This window comes from Camponotus floridanus, unplaced genomic scaffold (genome assembly GCF_003227725.1).
Source record: "Camponotus floridanus strain SB8 unplaced genomic scaffold, Cflo_v7.5 scaffold159, whole genome shotgun sequence".
Taxonomy (NCBI): domain Eukaryota; kingdom Metazoa; phylum Arthropoda; class Insecta; order Hymenoptera; family Formicidae; genus Camponotus; species Camponotus floridanus.
This window is the reverse complement of record NW_020229280.1, coordinates 255,742-283,489: the sequence shown is the minus strand read 5'-3', so window position 1 is coordinate 283,489 and position 27,748 is coordinate 255,742. Positions and strand designations below refer to the sequence as shown.

The 27,748-nt window shown below is 27.0% G+C and overlaps 1 protein-coding gene across 6 annotated transcripts in view; it reads right to left on the bottom strand.

Annotated features, from left to right (window-relative positions):
• The window catches only part of LOC105250573 (protein sprint), a 142,255-nt gene that overhangs the window by 62,470 nt on the left and 52,037 nt on the right, over nucleotides 1-27,748 (bottom strand). Inside the window, exon 1 of one of the 6 annotated variants that reach the window (XM_025406863.1) lies at nucleotides 6,350-6,617. The exons of the other annotated variants lie outside the window; for them this stretch is intronic. Coding sequence (XP_025262648.1) covers nucleotides 6,350-6,408 — 59 coding nt within the window. The 5' untranslated portion in view covers nucleotides 6,409-6,617. Of the gene's footprint in view, nucleotides 1-6,349; nucleotides 6,618-27,748 lie in introns of those variants that run through there. 6 annotated transcript variants of the gene reach the window in all.

Here is a 27,748-nt window from a genome sequence, read left to right as displayed (position 1 = left end):
TAATTAAACGAAATAATAGCATTCTCTATTGTTTCTGTATTATTTCTTTTAATTAATTTTATAGAAAATAATTACATATATTTTTTAATACATTATTTTACAGCAATTTTAATACATTATTTTACAACTACTATCTGAAATAATGTTGACAAAATGATGAAAAAAATAGTCACAATTTATAATTTTTGACATGAAATGTATGTAGTATATATACGAAATAATCATAGAAATTTAGCGAAAACTTAAAAATTTCACGCTTTTCCACTTTATTTTCCACTTCACGTTATGTCTCATGTATGTATAAATGTAATATTCTTGATATTTTTTATTTCTGAACATCAACCGATGTCTGTGTTCTTGCATCTTTATCTTTCTTTTTCTTTTTCGTATATTTTTTGATAAGTTTCGTTTATCTATTTCAAGTTTTTTTTCTCTAATTTTTTTAGAAACTAGAGAAAAAATTTGGAATAGATAAACGAAACTCACCAAGAAATATTTATTTAAAACAATTTTTACATGATTTGTTTACAAATTTATTTAAAACAATTTTTATATAATGCTGCCAGCTTCTTTATCAAATTCATAATTATTTCGAATTATTTATATCTTAATGCGGCTGAAACTGATAGAACAATATAATTTACGAGGTTCGAAGACAATTTTGTTCTAATCATTAAAAGTTAAAACGCAAATATAACTTTTTTCGTTTTTTTTGTATGTAATTAATTACTTATAATTTCAATTTTCGTCAATTTTTTTGTCTTAATTTTTACTAAAAACGGTTCAAAAAAAGATTAAGGCAAAAGGAGAATTTTGAAAAAAATAATTTGCGTTTTAATTAAAAATTGCACTTTACTTTTATTAGCTCATTTCCTATTTGAATTTATTTACATATTATTTTACAGATAAATGTTTAAAAAAATCGGTTTTTTTAGAAATGCAATCAACTCAATTAGCTTGGATATTAGAAAACTGTAAAGATTAACATTTTTCAAAAATTTATTTAAAAAGAGAGAAAAATACACATATATATAGTTAGATATTTTTAAAATTACTTCATTTGCACAAAAATTTTAATTGCGGGGCAAATAGGGCAAATTGGCATTAATTAAATTTATAAAATTAAAATTCCTATTAGACGATAGTAAATCGTGAATGACTTTAGTTTGAGCGTTGAAATGCATTTCATACAAGTCGTCGGACTCGTGAGACCGCGTCGGACACGAGAGCGCTCTAAAAGCGAAACTTTTAATTAAAAAGTAACCATCGATGTGTGCTAAGGGCAGCCTCGAGCAATTTAAGCGTAATATAAAAGTTCTCCTAGAATTGGTGAGAGAGCCCATGGAAACCTCGGTGACATTAAGGACCAATTCATACGGAGACTGTTAGCTTTAAATTTGTAAAACCAGATCCACCCCTCTTCGTCGAAACTTTTCGTTTGTAATTCACAGATAACTTTAACGAGGTGAAAGCTAAGGAAATTGCCTTTATGAATACTTTTTTGTAAAAGCTTTTTAGTAAATGTTCCTTAAAGAAGAAAAGATCTAATACTATTTCTATATATTCTGTTTATTTGAGAACAAATAAAAAACTTAAAACAGGAAATAGACATGTAAGGATAAAATATTTATTTAGGTAAAATTTTTAATATTATATTAATTAGTTCTGTTACAGTAAAATTCAATTTACGATTGGTAATTGTTGTAATTGACTATAATTTCATGATAATATTTCTAAGCATAATAATAAAATAATAAAATATAATAACAATAGAAAAATAGAAAGAGAGAGAGAGAGAGAGAAAAATGATAAAATATAAAATAATAAAAATATAATAATAATAGAAAAATAGAAATAATAGAAAAAATAGAAAATAATAAAATAATAAAATTCTGTTATAAAATTCTGTTATAAAAACAGGAAAAAAGAAGGAAAGAATATTTTTTTTAATTTGATAATTTCGTAGCATTCGATAAAATGATATCGCATCTACAATATTGATATCATGACGCAAACAACGTTAACAATGAAGAGTTAATAATACGTCGTCCTCGAAAAGACATTTTCTATAATTTCTGCTAACTCAATCATGATGTCCTTTACGATTAATTACCTTTACTAAGGAGGTATTTTAATACTTCGATTCTCGTAGAGGGACAACGACCCTCACGTTCGATTGTCCAGCGACTATAATAAAATGCGATATTCTCTTGAATGACGTGATCCTTAGCTGCATGATTAAATCTGCGGAAGGGATCGTTGAAGGGTCAAAGGGATTTTTATAGAGTATATGATTTGTATGTATATATGAGATTAAATTTTATTGAAACAAATTTTGTTAAATGATACTATATACCATCATTTTCTTTTTCCAAAAATTTAAGGAAAAAATGGTATTTTTATATAATAAGACGAAAGAGAATGAACGATTTTTATATAAATAATTATAATATACTTTATATTATTAAAATAATTTTTATACTACATCTTATTTGTAAAACTAAAATAAGAAATACAACTTTATCTAGAAAATTAGAATTATATGTAAAATTATAATTATTATTTTATTTTAACCATAATTAATATTTTATTATAAGAGTTTTAAAATGTAATTTAATTTTATCTGGCAACATTATTATAATATACAAAATTGTTACAACATCGTTGAGCAATTTATGTAATATTATTATAAATGTTTTAAATATCTGAATATATATTAAAATTTAATTTCAACAATAATATTAAATTAAAAATCATTTAATTTCAACAATAAATATTAAATTAAAAATCATATTATGCAATTGTACTAAAATAATTTCTTTTTAATTTATGTAGATAGAAAAACAAATTCTGGGTCCATTCAGTAATAAACAATCGAGGCAATCAATTTACGATTTGTATGAGCATGTTACGTTCTCGCCTAATTTTTTCCTAAACGAGGGAAAAGGGACAATGACGTTACGAGTTCTCTTAATTACCACTATGAGCTTGCAACGGGGATCGTCAAATTGAGGGTTCCCTAACGAGACATCGTTTTGGCGTCGGCGAATGTATTCCACTCATGTTACCGGCTAATATGCAGCTTCTAAAATATATAACGCATAATATTCATTCGCGTTTATATTTAATAACGTTTATTGTACCACTGTTTTATCTTAAGTAATGATGATAGGGAAGACAGGGAAAAAGGGACAAACATGATATATATTGTCAAACAATAGATTTTATTTAAGAGACAAACAATATACAATATTATAGATAAAAAATAAATACAAACTAAATAAAATATATAAAGATAAAATAATTAACATATAAATTTTATATACATATATAAATTTTATTTTATTTCTTATATTTATTTAACTTTTATTCATTACTTAAATATCTTTTCCTCAATATTTTTCCTCCCTATATTTATAATTTATTTTCAGAATATAAAATTTTCTCATAAATATTTTGGCATTCATCATCTGTCATTGTTCAGAAAGCCGATCTTGGACTGGTGCATGGCGCCTAATTAAAGCGAAATATCGGCATCCCATTCTCGCTTTCGTAGAATCGCGCGTGAAGTAGTATTCCACCGACCGAAAAGGGAGGAAAACCAATAAAGGGCGCGATTCATTTTTTTTTCTTCTCCCCAGGAACGATGGACGACAACGAGATATCGAGCCTCGAAAGTCTTCGCGATCGATTCCATGGACCAGAGGCCATGGGAGGGGACAATTTATATCCTCGATAAATTCCTTTTCGCTTTCATTAGCGGTCTTGTCCGGCCTATACCATCCCCGCGAGAAAGTACCCCACGGTAGTACATACACGATCAGAGGTAAGATTTACAGTTTCCTATACCAATTCCTTCTCCAAAAACATTATTTTAATGCATTGATTGAATGCAAGACAAAATTGGATCAAGACGATCGAATGCGTAACAAAATTTAAACAATGAAATTTTTTATTATCAGAATTAAATATCTTATTAAAATAAGAAAATGAAATAAATACATAAATACATATATATGTATATATATATATATATATATATATATATATATATATACAGGGTGTCGCATACCACCCAAATCAGCCGAATATCTCAAAAATTAAGCGCGGCAGACAAAAATATTTCAGACCAAAGCTGTAAGATTTCAAGTAATGCATTACATATGGTGATATCAGTATGATCTTGAAGAGTGTTGTCAAGATCATGTAAAGGTTGCCTTGAATTTGTAAACGGGAACCTCAATTTTTTAGTGCATATTCTTGTAGTTTACCTCGAGTGCTTTCTAAAACACGATAATAAAATATTTTTCTCTTAAGTACTTTTCGAGTTATGAGGCTTGAAATCATTTCTTAATTTTACATAAACCATAAAATATCTAACAAGATATTCATTTTTTGATTATCTTACCTTAATACTTTTATAAACTTTTATTATAAAATAATGAGAAAAATTGATTGGTGTAAAGAAAACATATGTTTTTGAGAAAAAATATGTAATTCTTAATTGCATATTACATATCTTTTCTCAAAAACAACTATGTGTTTTCTTTACACCAATCGATTCCTCTCATTATTTTGTACATAAAAGTATTAAGGTAAAATAATCGAGAAATGAATATCTTGCTAGATATTTTATGGTTTATGTAAAATTAAGATATTAATTTAAGTCTCATAACTTGAAAAGTACTCAATGAAAAAACACTTTATTACAGTGTTTTGGAAAGCTCTTGAGGCACGCTGCAAGAATATGTAAAAGTATGTAGGGTATCCTATTTAAAAAGTTGGAGGTGACCTTCACGTGACTTTCAGGTGACTCTTTAAGATCAAACTAATGGCACCATCTTATGTCCCTTTTCAAGCCATACAACTTTTGTCTTAAATATTTTTATCTGCCGTGCTCAGTTTTGGAGATATTCGGCTGATACGGGTCTGCGACACCCTGTATATATATATATATATATATATATATATATATATATATATTTATATAAATTATGTGGATTGTTACTTTAATTTTTTTATATTAAAAATATAGCAAAAATAAAATATAAATTTTCGCAAAGTCAAGGTCTTCGCAATAAAGAGAACAATGCGATATATTCATAGTCATAATGATTTGGAAAATTTCACGATTTTTAAAAATTAAAATGAAATTCAACAATATCTTTCTCCAGAATCGAGATTTATACTCAGCAAATTTAATAATATTTTAAAATGGGCGCGGCGACTTTCTTAACTCGCTTGCCTTAAATATGCACCGAACGATTCTCGAATACTAAACGCTCCCATTTCGAAGACGAAGAAACCGCTCCTGGAAACTCGATTATGCCGGGGATTAATTGTCGAAATTAAATCCACCTTCCAATTACAGACTTACTATCATTAAACGTTCTTATTAATTGTGAAACATAATTAGTGGCCAATGATGATGTTTTCGAAACGAAATTCTAAAGAAAATTAATAAATGATAATAAATATGTATTTTTTACAATAAAAGAAAATAAATTCTTGAATGAAATAATTAAAATTGTCAGTTATTATGCAAATGATTATTAATTCAAAATATCAAAATTATTATACACAAATACACGTAATTTATATATATATATATATATATACATATAAACTACATGTTTTTGTGTATAATAACTTTTATATCTTTGATTAATTAATCATTTGCATAATTGACGTTTGGATTAAAAAGTATTAAGTTATTGAAATATTTTATTATATATTTATAACAATTATATATACATATATATATATATATATATATATATATATATATATATATACAATATATATAATATTTCAATAACTTAATACTTATTGAGTCAATATTATTTAATAATTGTAAGTTTCTAAATAATTTGTGTACATTTTTTTGAATCATCATAAAAATATACACTATTAAAAGTAATATTAAATAAAAATGTTTATTTTTGTACAAAACAAACACAATCATATTTATAGAAATTTCATATTTGTAGAAAAATCAAATATATGAAAGTTAGAAAAAATTGTAGGTATATTTTAAGGTGTTAAATATGTTTTAACTTATTAAATATTCCTTTTTTATGATATTTTTTAGAATATTTATAAAATTTCTCTGAAGAAAGTATTATTATTGTTTTATAATAAAATATATTATATAAATTACAAACTCACGATGTGTTCAATACATTGCTTTTCATTTTTAATTTAGTAAATAGTCAAAATAAGAATTATATTATCTATTCTCTCTCTCTCTCTCTCTCTCTCTCTCTATATATATATATATATATATATATATATATATGTAGAGTAATGATAAATATTTAAAAAATGAGATCGAGGGAATAAATCTCACCTGATAATGTGTTGATTAGTAGATCGCAGTAGAATCGTGGTGTACTTAGTGATGAGCATTCTTCCTACGCTGTTTTACTCTATCACACACATTTTCACACGCGTGATTTAGAGATCGCGGACCATTGTGACATGAGAGCCTTTTGATTTAAAAAAAACAGATCTAAAATGTCGATTTAGACTTATCTCGCGAAAATCGAGCAAAAAGCGAAGTAACAAGGAGCGACATTGAACGCTGTAGAAATATTTTCGTCTAAAAATTTAGAATTCGTATATAAGGTGGTCCCTAATTCTCGATCAAATTTCATTGAGATATATTCTAATCGAATTGATGACAGAATATAAAATAATGTTTCTTCATTATTTTCGTCGTCTTAACAATGTTAAACGTCTTTTATACTTTTCTAAAGATTTATTGCAAACAAAAAATAGTACTCTTAAAAAATAAATCATAATTTTATGTTAATATATATTAAAAAATATATACATATACATATATACAATGCGTGCATGTACGCATATGTGACTATATTATGATAGTAATCGAACATTTTCTTTCAAGTTTTTAAAAATCATCAAAGAGAGAAGCAGTTTACCGAGAGTATACATACATACATACGCAATTATATATTATACAGAATATATACTGGAAATTTCAAGGATGAGCAACTTCTCTCATTATTCAGTCGATTTTCTTTTCTCCTGACATGTACTTCAAAAACGGTAATTTATACATCCTCTTTGCGACGAAGAACTCGATGCCAAGGAGTAACCATCGTTTATTTATTCTTTTCCGGTTTGCATCACACGACTCATTATATTTAATCGCGCTATGTTCACATCCTCACTGAAGCAAGACTATTTCATCTTACCAAACCTTGTTTCTTCCCCCAAAAAATATAAAAAAACCATATAAACGAATGCTCGAAATTGTTCATTAAAAATAAAATTAAAATTTTTAAAATCTTTAAATTTAATCGCTGTTATTTAAATTAATCAGCTTGAAAAGCTTGCAAATTTTAATTTTTAAAATTAAAATCAAAAATTGAGATGAAAGATAAGTATTTGAATTGAAGAGTGAAGATTTAAAGTATGTATGTTAAATATTTGAAATATATATATATATATATATATATATATATATATATATATATATACGAGAATTATCGTTGATAAAAATTACATTCAAATTTTTCATTGAAAATCGTAATTTAATTATTATTTCGCAAAATGAGTTTTTGGATTATAAAAAAATTTCATTAAATTATACCAAAAATTTTAATTAAAATAATTTCTATTGTGGCCTGAAAATTAAATAACTTTTACGATAAATTTAAAATTAATAGGACTACATCGTAAAATTGAGAACAGTTTTATCAATGTGTATTATATAATATATGTCATATAATAACTATTAAGAGAAATTTTAATAAAAATTCCAAGACTGAAAATTTTATGCTTTATTAAATGAAAAATTACCACCCATTTCTTGAAGTAATTTTGATTTTATGTAATAATTCCAATTATATTTAATAATATTTAATAATTATTTGGTCATTAATATATTATACATAAATTGAAATAATATTGATAATTGTGTATATGTGTGAAAAACTTTCTCAGTAAAAAACAACATAAATAATTAAATAAAATATTAAAATAAATAATTTTATTTAATTATTTACTGTTTTTATTGAGGGAACTAGTTTTCTAATTATATTATACATAAATAATATTATAAATAATATTATAAATTATTATTACATTGTATTAACGTGAAAAATTTAATGATTTTTATTATTTTTATTCAACGACATAATCATAATGAAATTACAATATTTCATCAATAAAATTCCACGCAACTGTTAAATGATCAACGTGTATATTCTACGATTAAAATTGAAGACGTACTTCCAATAAAATTATCGATCACGACTAGGTCATCCTCGGTTGTCTATCGTCCTTGATGAAGTGACTCGCTGTTAACTTCGACGATTCGCGCGTCATTGACTCCGATTAATCCCGTAACGGAGGAATGTAGGATAAACAGAGCAGGGGAACAATAGATAGAGCTGGTTAAGAGCATAAAGATGTTCGGAGAACGAATGTATTTGGCGAGTCTGCGTGCTTTTCTCACAAGTCATTACGTATTGAGCTTAATAAAAAAGTTCCGTCAATAAATATCAACTTGAGAAAAAAATAAGTGTTCTTTAAAAAGATATGCTATATGTGTACATACACAGTTTCATAGATTTTTAAACAACATATTTAAATCATGATATTTTTAGCACTTTTATAAATATTACGAGTTAAAGTTTTAAAAATTAAAAGAAATTAAATTAATTATTAAAATTTTAATATTCAATATAATATATTCAATATATTCAATATAATATCATTATATGTCATTATATGTATATATATATATATATAATATTATATAATATTATATATATATATATATATATATATATATATATATAACCATATTAAAATATTAAAATATAAAAAAATATTAAAATATTAAAGTAGCAATTGATATTATAGTATCATGATTTGAAGAGAATCACTTTTATAGACACATATATCAGGAAGAGTATATTTTCATTTAAGGTCTATTTACTCTTTTGTATAATGTCATAAATTTTACATTCTATCTTCTCTAAATAATAAAATTGAATTGATATGTATTAAGTTAATATCAATATTGAAAAAGCTGTGATAAAATCTTTACTCAATTTAATTCAACGACGAGTATATTTCTTTGGACTTTCGGGGATATATCGGTTAACCGGCTCCTCGACTTCGCCATGAATTGATTTCATGCTCGATCGCGCAGGACTCTAGGTCATCCAAGGCGTAACTTTCGACGTGTACGGATTGAGATCGATAATTCAAGAAGTAAAAAAGATTCTATTAATGTAAATAAAAAATAACTTTAGAACTCCGGAAACAAGTGATTTAAAAAAAAAATGCCTTTTCTATTGCAACTATATTTAATATTTAAATTTTTATTTTGCATTAATTTTAATTTATAATATTTCTCATATCTTAATTTATTTTATATTTTAACTTCTATCAGTAGATAAACCTAATAAATAAATAATTAATTTTAAAATTTATATTTTTCCTATTTTAATAAATTTTAATCTTTGTCTTTTTATATGACATTGATTTTTTAAATATTTATTTTTATTTAAATTTTTATTCTATTATTCTTTTGTATGTTTAAAGTAAAAAATCGAAGTAAAAATATGAACCAAAAGTAATTAACTTGTTCTAATATTTATGAAAAAGAATTTTTATAGACTTACTTATTTTAATATTTATAAAAAAGGTCTTTTATAAACTTTATTTATACATAAAAACCACATCAATTATTTGCGCGATTTATATACAATCGCTTCTAATCAATGAAAATTTACGAGATCGATCGAAGATGTATCCACCCGTGATAAAACGTCATTTAGTATTCATTTAATCGCTGGACTTGTATGCTCATCGAATATTTTATTATCGATTCACGACGTGAAATTAGCCGATTTGATTTATGTCTGTAAAGTTGACCCTTTTTTATAATTTAAAAATTATTAGAACTCTAGATGCTTTCTGAAGAGTTCCAGAGTTCTCGATCGATTTAAAAAAAAGATTATTCTCAAGAATTATGAAATTATCTGAAATCTCCGAACTCTAAACAAAATTGCATTTCATACATAATGAAGGGAGAGGGGGCCTTGTGAGTTAGCCTTTCAATTTTTCAAATGCAACTTTTTGTTGCTTTAAATGACAGAATTCTTCCTAAAATCGTTTGAAAAGTCCAGAATTCTTCGAGGGACATCCAGAATTCTAATTGTCTCTTTTAAATTTAAAGCAAGAGAAGGGACGGCAACTTTACAGAGATGATTCATTCGTAATATTCTTCCGAGTACTCTCAAGTATTTGAATCATCACGATCTCTCTCGAGAACGAGAACTCTAGATACTTTAGGACATGTGACTATATGCGCGAAATTGAGATTAGCACGTACGCAATGTCGACAGCTGTTGCTTTTAATCAATCACGTTCTCTATAGATCCTTTAGTCGAATTATCTCAACTTGAATCGAGAATTCTGTAGCGGATGAGACGTCAATCTAAGCTTCCGCGACGAGTATTCTCTTCGCGACGAAACCGGCGACGATGCGCGGCGCCTCTGCGCCGTTTCAACGATCGGCGGAATTATTTATAGAAGCGCGCGAGAGGCAGACAAAGGCACATATCGCCGCGTATTTAACGGCGTGACTATCCGCGAAACTTGCCTTCTGCTCAACAATTTCACTTTTACTAACACACTTTACTACCACATCGTATGTGTAGTTTTTCCATGTCTGTATTTTGAGGGAATTTATTTCGTTATTTCGTTTATTTTCAGAGTCTATTTAAATCCTGTAGAAAAATTCCTTGGAAAAAAAATTTCCTAATCTTGCAGATAGCTTGTTCAAAATTTCAAATAAAGAGAATATTTTACAGATTTTTTGTTGCAATTTTTTAAAATAAAATTGTTGTATGCGTTTTCTAATGCTTTTCACTGATACGAAAAAAAATATTTAAAATAAAGATTTGCAAATGTACTGAAAAAAAACTGAATAGATTTTCCATAAGATCAATATTTTTCATTTGCATATCATTTTCACTTTTTTTGCTAAAAATTATAACAAAAAATATGTATCACGTATTTTTGTATACATAAATAATTGTATACATAAATAATTGTATACATATATAAAGAATATTTTTAATATATTCTAAACATTTAATTCACAATTTAGCTTATCGATAGACTGTCAACTCTTTATAATATAAGAGTAAAATTATCAGAGGAAGAATTTTCAAGTTATTTGAATTCTAATGAAATTCCATGAGAATTCTCTGATTTTTACAAATATAAAAGAAATCTTTAAGAGATTTTCCATGTCTTTTCAGACATCTCGTCACAATTAATTGGATGACTATATTTAGCGCTAGAATATGAAATAAAGATCCATCTTCCAAATACGTTTAGGAAAATCTCACCCCTTTTATACAAAATGAATTCTTCATGTTTCACTAATACGATACATACTCCAAGACTCACATTGTCACAAATCTAGCCTTGCATGTATGATAAGAAGAAAAATGCCGAGTGAGAATTTTGTATTTTTACCACACAACGTGTCTTTTTACATTTCGCGCTTTTTATTTAAATAGGTTTTCCCGGCGAATCGAGCTTCGTTAGCGAGAAATACGCATTTTGATGGAAGACATACGCGAGAGACAAAGAGATCTCGACTTGTGAGTCTCGTCTGGTTGGCGGACGCGAATCAACTAACTTCGCAAGCCAGTTGTTAAACACTATAGTCGCGCCTGCGATCGGGACTTTAGCAGTCGGCCGTCTATAGTCCCAGTCGGCGAATATCATGAGTGCAGAGAACGCGGAGAGTGCACTGCACAGACAGGACGAGGCTCCTGCATCCTGAGTGTCTGGTTGCGTGAGCGTGTGTGCACTGAAAAGTCACCTAAGCACGTAGGCGTCAAATGTGTGCAAGCCTCTATCTACTTAAAGTTAGGTTTATACATTCGACAAGGCATATCTATTGAACAAGTGAACAAAAGAAGGTTCGTTAAGAATTGACGTATTCGGAAGAAGGAAAAGGAAGATAAAAACAAAGAATGATATCTATATATTCTTCCGGTCGAATGAGTAACCGAAAAATTCGAAGAAAAGAATGAAATATAAATCTGGAGGAAGATACATTTCTGTGAAAAAAAGAGGAGTCTATTCCACTAGAAAAAATGAAAGGGATTTCTTTTACACCTGGAAAAATCAGAGAATTTTCATGGAATTTTATTGGAACTCAGGGAATTTTTATAAAAATTCTCTCTTCGATAATTTTATTTTTATATTAAGTGCAATTGTGTATTACGTGTTTAAAATATATTATCTCTATCTGTATTTATATTTTAATGTCTTAACAAAATAGTGAATATGCAGTAAATATCCTTTATTGTAATTTTTAGCAAATAAAAAAATAAAAATGTTATACGAATGAAAAATGTTTATCTGTCAAAAGTTTAAATTTTATATTAATTTTATATTAAGCTGTTAAATTTTATATTAATTTTATATTAAGTTTAGTATATTTGCAAATTTAATACTTGAAACTTAAATACCTCTCTATTATTTTTGTATGAGTGAATAAGCATTAGAAAACGTATTTAATAAAAGAATTTTATTTTAGAAAGTTGCACTAAAAATCTTCAAGATATTCTTTATATCTAGAATTTTATAAAATTAAATGCGTAATTGATTTATCCTGAAATAAATATTTATTAGATAGACATTTATAAGGAATTAATCATTTTTAAAGAAAATAAAAAAGGAAGTTGAAAATAAAAGAAGTCTAAATATAAGAAAATTCAAAATATAAAGTGTGCACGTCTGTTTAAAGTTTTTCTAGGCCTAATTTATATGCATAGATTGGAAAAGTTCTACGAAAAAAAGCGAATAAATGGATTCATCAAGAATCATTTTATTTTTTTTACTGAAAATTTGAACATCTAACTATTGATTTTGGAATCAATAAAGTTTGAAAAAAAAAATTTAGAAAACTATGTTTGAAAAAAATTAAAACTAAATCATACTTAATAAAAGACATCTTAAGAAATAAATACAATAGTGAACATTACAATTCTAATAAATTTAAATTAATAAAAAATTTTCATTTTATGAGTAAAATTTAAATCTACTTTGACTTTATTTTTTCAAACTTTATTAATATATATATAACTTTATTAAAATGTAAATAAAAGAATGTCATTAATCTAAATTCTATTAATGTATAAATATCATCAAATCTTTTAGAAAATAATTATTATAATCTTGTATAAAATGTCAATAAAAATTCTTTTTTTAATTGTAATTATTTGTAAAATTTCGTGAAATATTAATAAATTTATAAAAGCATAACATTGTTGAATCAAATGCATTGAGATATGACATGTATTAAATACTAGTTTAACATAAACTATTTTTCTTATTATAACCCCCTTCCACTTCTTCTCAGTCCTAATCATTTGATTAGTACAACAATGCGTAAGAATATTTGTTTCATATTTTCTCTTTACACATTTATAGCTAATGATTATTTATCATTTAAAATTTTTTAGTGATATAATGAATACAGATACATGTCGTAAAGTTTATGTAATTATTGTCTATACACGCTTATACATATAAATGTTTTGATGACATAAATAAATATTTATATATTTTGTGTTTTAGATTCTTCTATGAATATCTATAAATGCAAATATAGTTATATATATTCAGAGTGTATATATATATATATATATATATATATATATATATATATACAGAGTGTCCCAAAAGTCTGGACACAGTCGAATATCTCACATAGAATGCATTTTAGAACAAAACGCTTTAGACAAAAGTTGTAAGGATTAAAAAGATATATTTAACTGTAACATCCATTTGACATTGAGTGACGTCGCCAAGCTTAGGGCAAGGTCAACTCGAATTTTTTAAATGGAACCCCCTATTTTTTATTGCATATTTTATTGCATATTTTTGCATATTTTTATTGCATATTTAGCTTACCTCGAGAGCTTTCCAAAACACTATAATAAAGTATTTCTTCATTGAATACTTTTCAAGTTACGAGGCTTGAAGTAATTTTTTAATTTTACATAAACCATAAAATATCTAGTAAACCATTCATTTTTCGATTATCTTACCTTCATACTTTTATGTACAAAATAATGAGAGGAATCAATTGGTGTAAAGAAAACATACAGTTGTTTCGAAGAAAAAATATGGAATTGTTAATTGCAAATTACATATTTTTTCTTAGAAACAACTATGTGTTTTCTTTACACCAATTGATTCCTCTCATTATTTTGTACATAAAAGTATGAAGGTAAGATAATCGAAAAATGAATGGTTTACTAGATATTTTATGGTTTATGTAAAATTAAGAAATTATTTCAAGCCTCGTAACTTGAAAAGTATTCAATGAAGAAATACTTTATTATAGTGTTTTGGAAAGCTCTCGAGGTAAGCTACAAAAATATGGAATAAAAAATAGGGGGTTCCATTTAAAAAATTCGAGTTGACCTTGCCCTAAGCTTGGCGACGTCACTCAATGTCAAATGGATGTTACAGTTAAATACATCTTTTTAATCCTTACAACTTTTGTCTAAATCATTTTGTTCTAAAATGCATTCTATACGAGATATTCGACTGTGTCCAGACTTTTGGTCCACCCTGTATATATACTCTGAAAATATACGTGCTGAGCCGATTGGGGAATTTACAACTAATACATTCATTGTCAGTTTCATTTCCATCCATATGCCACAAATGAGTGCAGGGAACTGTGCTACCGTTGATTGCCGCCGGCACGTAATACATGCACTTCGCGGGATTATTGTAGCCACGGATTTCCGATCGAATGAATTGCAGCTCGCTGCGTTTTCAGCAACGGAAGTCCGTGCACGTGCTGCTGCATCAATCCCCGGCTTTGCATAATGACGTGGCAGCGGCAGCATTAGCGTGTAATCGTTAACGACGCGCTGTATAATTCGAACGGATTTATCATGCCCACTTTGTGCCGCTCATTTACGCATTTGCCGCCAAGTGTTCAATCACAGCTGAATTAAAGTTGATCCATAATAAACTCAAAAAAAAAGAATCAGTATTTAAAATTTATGAGAGATATGTTAATAATGAAATTAATATAATTGTAAAACACATACATACCGATTTTTGTGAATATGAATTTTATATTTTAATGATAATGTGTATAAATTTATATTTTCAATTATTTTTTAAGTTACTTTAAATTAATTTTTAATTTCTTTTTAGATTAACTCTTTCCTTGCATGCGCGTATGTTGTGTATCTATTTATATTTATATGTTATATGTTATTTATATATTATATATTTATATTTATATTATATACAGTATGTATGTATGTATGTATGTATGTATATTCATTCTTACAAAGCCATATAAAGTAGAAAATATTAAAATTCTTTTGAAATCTGTTACTTCTTTATTGTTTCTTTTGTCCTTTCCCTGTACTTATTTCATAAACAGCTGTTATCATAAAGATCACATATTTTAATAATGCGAAGAAAATTAATAACAATGTAAACGATTTTATTTATTTAATGTGCGTAAATTTAATATACTACTTTTGAAGAAAAAAGAAAATTATAATATATATTATCTTCTTGAATTTATAATGACTGTCATTACAAAAATTACGTGTTTTGACAGTTTAAGATTGATAAGGAGCTCAGCAGTGAATAATTTTATGTAATTTTATTCATTAATAAATAAATAAGGGTATAAATTTTACATCAAATATGCTATCAAAGCATAAAAAAGATGTAACGTGCTTGTTTTGAAGAATTGCCTTAAATTATATCATTCTGTAGATTAAATGGTATATGATTATATTTATTAGTATAATTATATTTTTACATATAATTATATGACAACATTTCTTTCTTAATTGGGGTTTTTTAATTGATTTATTAAGTAACATATAGCATAAGAAAATAAATGGCTCACATAACGTACGATTTATAATATTTTAATACATATATGTAATATGTAGTATATTTATAAAGCATTCTAATAATTAAATCTACTAATATATTTTTCCGGAAATATTTTTATTCTTACAATATTTTTTAATCTTCTTAAATGATCTTAAATTATTGTAAATTTTATGCTTCATTTTTGCGGACGTTAAATAATCCTCGGCGAAATTCGGTGAAAGTCAACGGATCAATATTTCATGGAATTAACGTTTTTAAAATCCCCCTATGATCATAACGATGAATCAGAGAAGGCAGGTTAAAATCAAGCGTCAAAATATTTTTGAAGATAATTGCTTTTTTCGTGCATCAGAATAGATAGGGATGTATATGGGAGGAGATCAGACGTGTCTATACGCTCATTTGGTTAACGAGCGACAGAATCCATCCGTGGCAACGGCATCGACGCATATCCTATAGAAAGAGCATTTACACACTTTTCAGCCCAATGAATTATTGTTAGAAAACAATATTCGCGGACTAAAAAAATATGTGAGGAGCAAGTAGCTGGATCGGGAATCCCGAATATCCGAGTCTTTCGCTTTCCAGGCAACTGCTCTAGACCACTGAGCTATCCAGACTTCTCACCTAATGCACGTGTTAATATCGGTTATTTCTTTTGAAAAATTATGATTGCTGTTTAAACAAAATTTCTTTACAAATTTAAAGAATCAATATAAGTAATACTTATCTTAATAATTAATATGATTACATATTATTAAATTAAGATTATTTCAAAGAAATTTAAATAGATAATAAAAACATAAATAATAGAAAATAATTCAATTTCTTTCCTTTTGTTCTCGATTAAAATGTTATAAATTGTAATATATATATATATATATATATATATATATATATTTCTTCATAATTTTATTAATAATAATTGGTAATTTTTTAAAAACTTAGATTATTAAGATTTAAATTATTTTATCTATCAAATTTAATAATACATAATGACTCTCGTTATCAAAAGGTACACAATACCATATATGATTATATAATCATGATACAATAATCATATAATAATCTCTAATGGATTAATAAAAAACATTATAATTTACATTTTGTTATAAAACAAAACCAAATATATAATACATATAATATCAAAGAATTGAAATTTATGTTACTATCAATTTAAACATAAACAAAAAACAAAAAAATTCTATTGGTCATTTAATTGCTAAAGAAATATTTTTTCTCAATGACTTTTATATATTTTATAAATATAAAATAGTATAAAATAACTTTTATATTGAAAAGTTTACAATAATTGAATATCGAAAATTTTATAGAAAAGAAGATTAACTTTCTCTTTTTTTCACAACGTCATTCGTTTTCCTGCTTCTCGTCGCTAAAATGTCAATAAAGTAGTCCAAGCTCTGCACTTGTGCTTTTAAATTGTTTGGGTGCCTTCTTTTCAAATGATAAGAGAATTTCTCCGCTTTAGAGGAAATCCAATTAGAAGAAAAATTCCTGATTCTTCTGAACAAACGTCGCGCTTTCTTGGCTATTCATGAATGCCTATTATTTGCAGATCTAAATATTTCGCAAACAAAAAGTTTCACATACATTTGTCTCTTTTATATATTGTTATATTTGCTTTTTATTCAATTAAATATTAAATATAACAATAGCTAAGTAATATAAAATAATAATATAACATGTATTATATACAACATTATAAAGAATGCCAGGTATCATGTTATTTAAGAAAAATGGCACACGTATTGTAGCACAATTTTTGAATACAATTGAAAAATTTTTAAAAATATGTATTTTAAAATATTTTTTATGCAATACATTTACAAAAATATAATACGTAAAAAATATAATTTATATTAAAATCAATGTATTTTAGCATAAAATAAAAATCTTGTCTCTTAAAAATTAATAAATTTAATATAATTTTTATAAAAAAAAATAATTCAAATTTTATTCTTATTAAATTATAATACATTATAATTTTGTTACAAGTGCACAAAATTAAATAATTAACTTAAATTAATTTCTATTGATAATGTAGACATAATATGTAAAATACAATTACATATATATTATAATTATATATATATATATATATATATATATATATATATAATTTTTATTTTTATTTTTTACATGATTTTGAGAAAAATTATATTTTACAAGAATATAAAAATATTGATTATAAATTTCCAAATCAATATACTTTTAGAAAAAATATATTTTTTAAATAAATATCCTTCATGAAGAAACATATGTTGCGAACGAACGAGACAGAAAGATACTGTGTTTGCGTGCGATTCTTTCGAGAGCTCTTGCTCTTCTCCATGAATGGTTATGCCGCGAAGAGCAGGATCAGATGAGAAAAATCCAATGAAGGAGGAACACGAGGTCTACGACTAAGGTGACAAGGAAGGGCTTTGCACGAGAAACCGGGAGCTGTTTCTCGGCTTCTGTCGCTGGCAGAATATGAAGGTCGTTCTCGTGGCCAGTCGGTCGACTTCTACAAATAGCCACTAATATCATTATATCCCTCCTTTATTCACTAATTGTCTTAAGAAAGTGATTAACTGTCATATGGATTGATGCGGATACTATTCTTTCTCACTCTTATTTTACATACATATCTTTTATTTGATATTTCATATCTATTATAAAAGTATTTTAAATTTTAAGAGTTGTATATATTTTATTAGTTGTTATATTTAATATCTGATTTATCATTTAATGAATATTATTTTGTTTATATTCATGTTTTATTTTCTTTAATTTGTGAGGAGTCTTAAATTTAAATCAATAGTTATTTGAAAATTTTACTGAAGGAAAAAAGATATATCGACATTCTTGTTTAGGCAATATACCAAATCATTTTTCTAAATTAGTCATCAATCATTTTTTTATCAAAGAACTTAAAAGAGATACATCTATAAACACTTATATACATAGTATATAAAATTAATATATAAATAATTTAAATAATATAATATATAATTATATAATTATATGCAAATTTAATATATAAATAATTTAATATGTAACATACTTAAATAATGTAACATATAATTATATATGATTATATATTACATATAAATATATAAATTTAATATATAAATCATTTAAATATTAATTTCCGTCTTTATTATATTACATCTTATTACAATACCAAACATATACAATACGATGATAGCTATTTCAATGAACGAATTTTTGAAATTTTCATGATTTTTCAGTGTAAGTTTAACACAAACGAATATTCCCCAGAAACATCACAAGCAAGCAATATGAATTAATCTATGTTCGTATAACGGAAATATTATTCTCTTCTACAGTGCACATGCTTTATGCGCGTCGTATGTGTCTATATTAGTTGCATGAAATAACGATAATCGTATCCTGCTTGAAGTTATATCTTAAATTTCGCTCATGATTAAAACAAGATTACTTTAGAAAGTCGTATAATTTTGTAAAAAATGTACTGATAATTTCCTTATTTAAAAATTGTTCTATTATACGTCATTTATGTTACTTTGCAAAAATAAATCAAGATTTTTATGCACAATCGAATAATTTAATAAGAAAATTCTAATATATTAATTTAATAATTTCTTAACGAAATATATATGAAAAAAGATACAGTATTTATTTCTAAGCATTTTTCTGTTACATTTGACAAATGAAAAAACTATGCACTTACTACATAAACTTATTAACTTTTATTTTTGCTTTGTCAAGCAAAAGAATTAGTTTAAGAAGAAAGCTTTATTCTCATGCGCGAATTTTTTTAAAAAAATCTGTCGATGAATATAATCGGCATGTTAATAGATTAATTCATTGTACTAATAATGCGATTAATTTCTCGCGTACCGTTGCTAGAAACCGTTTTATTACTTGTTCTAAGATAAATTCCGCCTGGAAAATTTTATGAAATCCCTCCTTGTTTTCCTTTCCATCACTAGAAACTAATAGAAATGCGTAGTAAGATATTCGCGCTGCAAATCGCTTCGCGGGCTCATTAGTTCCATGAGTGGGCTCTTTGAATCTACTCAAGACCAGCAGATGCGAATCGATGTGGAACTGTTCCGTGTAAAGAGAAGAGCTAAATTGTTAGATAGAGAGGATAGAGAGAATTCATCAGCATGCACTCTTTGACTCGTTTATACAGAGAAACGCGAATCTCTGGAACTTTCTTACCACGAAATAATTACTTTTGACACGAAAACGTTTGCATAAATGTATATTTTATATTTTATACATCTCATATGATATTTTACAAAAAATTTATTATTAAACAAGACTTTTAGCTTGTCAAAATTATAATATGTTGAAATATAATACAATATAATACGCAACATAAAAAATATTAATTATAACATATAATTATAATTATAAATATATTGTAAATTATATCAATTATAATTAATTATAAAACAATAAATTATTCGAAGAGCTTCCTCCAATTATTACATATATGCTCTCTAAAAGTGAATCAGTGTATTATCACTGTAATCAATGCTATACTCACTGATTACGAGCAGTTATAAGTACAGTACTGATTACAGTGATAATACACTGATTCACTTTTAGAGAGTGTAATTTAGATTTTGCCAATTGTTTTTAATATTATTTGTAAAATATAATTTGGAAACTATACATCTTTGTCTCTCTCTCTCTCTCTCTCTCTCTCTCTCTCTCTCTCTCTCTCCCTCCCCCCTCTCTCTCCCCCTCCCTCTCTCTCTCTCTCTCTCTCTCTTTGAATTTCATCACAAAACACAGATTATCTACATTGAATGATAAAAGTCGCCTCGGTGCAAACCTAGTTTCTTGGACGGAGAGATTGGACAGAGTGAATAGACGATTAATGTTTACGAGCGACGCGAATGAAAGCTGTTGTCAAGCCATAGGGCTGCAAAGAGGCAAGTCATTCAAATAATACTAATGGAGCTGACGATGACTCCGTGTGTTATTCACTAAATTATTATGACTAGTGCTAACTGATATTAATTTCGGTGAAGTCTTTATCAAATCATTGGAAAAAATAATAGTTGAAAAATATAAAATTATTCAAAATTAATAAAAATTTTATAAAGATTTTTAATGTAGTGAAAAAACAGATAAAGGAAGAAAAAAAATAAAAGAAAATAGAAAAAAAAATCATGTAAAAAAGTATATTTGTATATTTCATAGGGAAGAGTATCTGTATGTGTATTTTTATATTTTATCATGGAGAAAAGTGTGTGTATATACCCATAACTAATGTTTAAAAAATTCTTTTTAAATAATTTTAATAATTATAAATAATGTTTGAAATTTTTTGAGACCTTATATTTGCCCCTCTCTCTCTTTCTCTCCTCTCTCCCCTCTCCCTCTCTCTCTCACTCCTTCTTTCAACTTCATAAATTATTCCAAATTATTTAATTAAATTTATTATACTTTTTATATACTTATTATATATATATATATATATATATATATATATATATATATACAGGGTGTTCCATTTTAAGTGTCCACCCCAAATATCTCTCTCATTTTTTATTTTAAAGAAAAATGGTTTAGACATGTTTTGTATGGTTTCGAGGGGGCCATAAGATGGTACCATTGATTTGATCTTGAAGAGTCATTTGAAGGTCACATGAAGATTACCTCAATTTTTTTTAAATGGCACCCCTTATTTTTTATTACATATTCTTGTAGCTGACCTCGAGAGCTTTCAAAACACTATAATCAAATGTTTTCTCGTGAAGTACTTTTCGAGTTATAAAGCTCCAAATTTACAAAATTTTGATAAAAATACAAAATATTTCGTAAAACATTCACTTTCCGATAGTCTTATCTTACATGATCCAGCCAGTCAAGGCAAGATCCGAGCATGATCCAGCCAGTCAAGGCAAGATCCGAGCATGATCCAGCCAGTCAAGACAAGATCTGAGCACGATCCAGCTAGTCAAGGCGAGATTTTGTATTGCCTGATAATCAACTGTAATGAACTGTAACAATTGTGAAAGTGCAATTGTCAATTCTTTTAATGAAACAAATATCAAGAGTCTTGTTTCAAATTTCTTACTTGGGCAACTTTCGGTATTTTGGCGAAGTCTCAGAGAGACGCATATTATTATCCATTGACTTTTTTTTAATAAGACAGGAATTGTTGGTATTTTGACGCTTTTTTTCTTTATAATTATGGCTGCTTATCCACCAAATGAAATTGTGGACATGATTCGCATTTTGGGTGAGGCCAGGAATAATTATTCGGCAGCAGAAAGGCTTTATGTTGAAAGATTTCCAGACAGAAGCCATCCTGATAGGAAAGTAATAAAAAGACTCTGCGACAGAGCTGAACAGGATTTTCTTAGAAGAAACCGGCGAAAATCGGGCCCTGATGAAGTCACATCATTGACTGTTATAGGTGTCGTTGCTTTGAATCCTCAAATCTCTACGAGACAAATTGAGAGGCAACACGATATATCTAAATCAACAGCCAATCGTGTACTCAAGCTCAACAAGTTTCACCCATATCACATTCATCTAACTCAGCAATTGGAATAGAAGGACTACCAACATCGTGTATGTTTTTGTAACTGGGCTCGAGATCAAATCCAACAAAATCCCATTCATTGCTGATACGGTTAATTGCTGATATGCTTTTTTCTGAAGTCACGTTTTGTAATAGAGGAGGCGTTAATAGACATAACTGCTATTATTATTCAGATGCTAATCCACATTGGCAGAGAAGCCAAGAGTTCCAACAGCAGTGGTCCATTAACCCATTTGGACAGGCATCCTGAGAGATGTTATTGTTGGTCCATATTTTTTTGAAGAAAATCTCAATGCGGCAATCTATCTAAGATTTCTTCAAGATGACCTGCCCAACCTCTTGAGACATGTCAACAATGATTTACTCAGACGAATGTGGTTCCAACAAGATGGAGCATCGGCTCATAGATCTCGAGCCGTTACACAATATTTAAACAATAGGTTCCTGAATAGGTGGATTGGTATGGCCAGCCGAGTTCAAGAAAGGCCCCCAAGATCACCCGACTTGACGCACCTAGATTTTTATTTCCGGGGCTACATTAGAGATATAGTTTATTCGCAAAAGCCTACAACCGTTGAAAATATGAAAAACCGGATCAGACAGGCTTGCAGAAATATTAATGTAGATGTTCTTGAAATAGTTAGGGACTTTCACCATAGACTAGAACTATGGATACAAGTAAATGGTCCAAGTTTTTGAACACTTAAAGTAATTGTACATAAAAGAAGATCTTGCCTTGATTGGCTGGATCATGCTCGGATCTTGCCTTGACTGGCTAGATCATGTAAGATAAGACTATCGGAAAGTGAATGTTTTACGAAATATTTTGTATTTTTATCAAAATTTTGTAAATTTGGAGCTTTATAACTCGAAAAGTACTTCACGAAAAAATATTTGATTATAGTATTTTGAAAGCTCTTGAAGTCAGCTACAAGAATATGTAATAAAAAATAAGGGGTGCCATTTAAAAAAATTGAGGTAACCTTCACGTGACCTTCAAATGACTCTTCAAGGTCAAATCAATGGTACCATCGAAACCATACAAAACATGTCTGAACCATTTTTTTCTAAAATCAAAAATGAGAGAGATATTTGGGGTGGACATTTAAAATGGGACACTCTGTATATATATAGTAGATAGAGAAATATATAATTTCCAATTAACAATTACATATTTTTTCTTCGAAACAACTATGTTTTTTCTTTACACCAATTGATTCCTCTTATTATTTTGTACATAAAAGTATTAAGGTAATCGAAAAATGAATATTTTACTAGATATTTTATGGTTTATGTAAAATTAAGATATTATTTCAAGCCTTATAACTCGAAAAGTACTTAATGGAAAAACATTTAATTATAGTGTTTTGGAAACCTCTCGAGATAAGCTACAAGAATATGTAATGAGAAAATGTAGGTTCCATTTAAGAAATTGAAGGTGACCTTCATGTGACTTTCAAATAACTCTTCAAGGTCAAACCAATGATAATATCTTATGTCCCCCTCGAAACCATATAACTTTTGTCTGAAACATTTTTGTTTGCTGAGCTTAGTTTTTGAGATATTTTACTGTCCAAGTTAAAATGGGACACCCTGTATGTATATATATATATATATATATATATATATATATATATATATGTATGTATGTATGTATGTATATGTATGTATGTATATGTATGTTTATAATAAAAAATATAATAATATACTGCGTAAAATAAAATTGGCGAGTTTTTATTCGAGAAATAACCTGTCAACAGCATTATAACACTAACGACTACTCGGAATTATTCCGAATAAATAAAATGTGCCACATTTATCTCTCTAGTACTCTGTAGAAAAGTGTTTCCAGACTAACAGAAGTACGATTACTACTAGGGAGTATTATGCCGTGTGATCCGGACTCCTATCTTTTCATCCTCCTGAGAAAGTCTGGGGTGCAGCAGCAAACGCTGACTGTATATACACTTATCTCGCACAACGCAACTTGGATTATCTGTGGCATGATATACAATCACCATAAATCGAGCTGTTAAATCGCTTCTTTTTTTCCTTTCTTTCGCTTTCTTTTTCTTGCAAGATTCATGCGACTTTAGCTTCACTTCCTTCGCATTCGATAATCCTTTCGCGCCCTCTAAGAAGGGGTTCGTCTCGAGGACGATTTTTCGTTACGCTCGTGCGAGAAGGTCACTTTAATATGAGAAAACTGTCTCCTCCCTTGAATTTATAGTTCGCACCCTCCCACTCATCACAAGAGTCGGAAACAAGAGACCTGAGGGTGTTTTTAATACTGAAGGATGATATTCTCGTCCAATTAACGTTGCCAGAGATAAATAAACAGAGATAATTAATAAAAATTTGATAAATAGAATAATAAGTAATAATAAAACTCTCTCTCTCTCTCTCTCTCTCTCTCTCTCTCTCTATATATATATATATATATATATATATATATATATATGTATGTATGTATGTATGTATGTATGTATGTATGTATGTATGTATGTATGTATGTATGTATGTATGTATGTATAGAAGTAATAAAATAATAGTAAGAAATGATAAAGTAATAATAAGAAAAATAATAACACGGAAGATAAGGAGAAATAATAAAATATTAATAAATAAAAAAATTATAAAAGTAAAATGTGATAAAAATAATAAAATTAACAAATTATTTGCAATAATATTTTACAATTATATCTACATATCCTTTGTATTGTAATTTATATATGTACTAAATATATTATATGTATATAATATAAAATAATAGGAATAAAAATATAAAAAATTAAAAGTAATAATAAGAAATAATAACTAATAAATAAAAACAATAATAAAAATAATAAAAGTTTTAATAAACATAAATGTGTAATTAAAAATAAAAATGATTGAGAGCAGTTTAAGCGGTATTTGTATCATTCGTATTTGTATGTTTGTGTAAAAAATTTAAAACAAAAAAAAGAGAGATATATTATAAGATGGAGAGGGAAGTGAGCAAATGCCGAAAATGGTTTCGCAAAAAAAACACGGTTAGGCTTCGAGAAAATCGTTATCTTTCATTTTTCACTTCATAGCGCTCCAACAATGATGCCGTTTTCCAACCATCCCATGAACCATTGTGGATGGTTGAACGCGCATGGTAGACAACCGTAAAGCTCCCTTGTGAAGAAAACACTTTTTGCCCCTTTCGACCGTTTTCGTTCCCCTGGGCTGATTAAAATCTCGCCGCAAACTATATCATCGGATACCACAAAAATAGTCGTTTAAATTTTATGTTAATTAATAGAATAATTCTTTATATAGCATTGTAATAGAGAATAAAATATATGTATATAGATTGGTTGATACATGAGGTAGATTAAATATAGAACTATCGAAATATACTCTTACAATATCTATTATTTATAAGTTAGTTATAGAAATTGTTTAAGAAATCCATATTATTCAATTGTTATCTTCTCTATTTTATTTATATTATTTATGTTATTTATATTCTCTATTATGTGTGTGTGTGTGTATGTGTAATTTTTACAGTGTGTAACTATTAATTTTAATTATTTTATAATAATTATTTACGATAGAGGAATATCACATATAAAATAATAATAAAATAATATAACTATGTAATTTCATATTAATTGAAGATGAAAATGTGAAACAACGACAGTATTACTGTACTCGGCAGCATTTATGCTTCGAGATTGCGGATTTTCACGTAGATAAGAATGCAAATGAAAATTTGCACATGCAAGCGCGCATGCATATGCAGATGCGTTACATCACGCACACAAATGTCAATACATACACGATTGAAAGTTGAATTTTTTCAAGTCTATCTTGAAAATGTTGAAATACGTTTATAAATCTTAAATTATTCTACCTCAAAAATACGCAATGTAAAAATTATAAGAAAATAACAAATATATCTTATATTATATTATATGTATATATATATATATATATATATATATATATATACATATAACAAATTTTATATGGGACATATTTTTTGTTTTATATATCCAATTATCTTAAACGAGATATGCAGATAGCTTTTGTATTCTAAAAAATTGAATTACATTACATATATTTTTTACAATTACATTATATTTTTTTAAATCTTTTACTTTTACAAAAGAATTATTCAAATTTCTAAAAAATACGAATCGTTAAATAAGTAAATGCAAATAAGGCAATGTGTATGTGCATTTGTTATTATATTCTGAATTGTGATTAAAAATAAAGTAATCTTCATATACAATAGAATCCGGAAGTACGCCTGTTTAACACTGAACGCATCATTAAGTAAAACTATAAACTATATATGATTGTAACGTGAATGCAAGCATAAGGTAGCCTACGTTTGTGTATTTTTGTACGAATATAATACAAACATACATGTCTTGTGAATGTTCAAAAAATGAGAAAAGAGGGGAGAAGGGAAAAGAAAATAGTAAGATAGAATAGAAGAGAGAGAGAGAGAGAAGGAGGGGGAGAGCAAGCGAAAGAATAGGGGAGAGTGAAGAAACAAGAGAGGGGAAGATAAAAAATAGAGAGGAAAAGAGAAATAGGAGAGGGAGAGACTTTCGCATAGCGTGTATAAATACATTTTGCGCACGTGAATCAGGAATGCACGCGTCGGCATAAATGCGCATAAATGCATGTTAACCAATCGATATTGCACTTGAAATAATTAACATTGTTTATTTTTTATTTATATATCTCTTATTACTTTTTTCCTTTATCCTATCCTCTATATATTTTTTCTTTATATATTTAATAAATCTTTATATATTTGATAAAAATAATGAGAGTACATAATATAGGAAAAATGTAAAGTATAAAGTATATGTATAAAGTAATAAATAGTATAGATAAGTATACGTATAAAGTAATAGGTAGATAGGTATATAGAAAATTATTGATAGTATATTAATGGAGTAAAATACGATTCTGAAAATATAATATAAGTATAGACGAAACTAAAATATAGATGAATTTATATAAACAAAACTTTAATTTTTTTTGAAACAATAAAATTAAAGGAATGGAAATTTAATATTTTTCTTTATTTTTTTTTTAATTATGTAACTTTCAATTATACACTATTGAATTTATTTCAACAGTAATTATTACAGTATATATATAAAAGAAGATATATTTTCTCTTGAAAAAAAATTTTCTGATGGTATTTTATGTTCTATACGTGTCACCATATTCAGAAATCTCAAG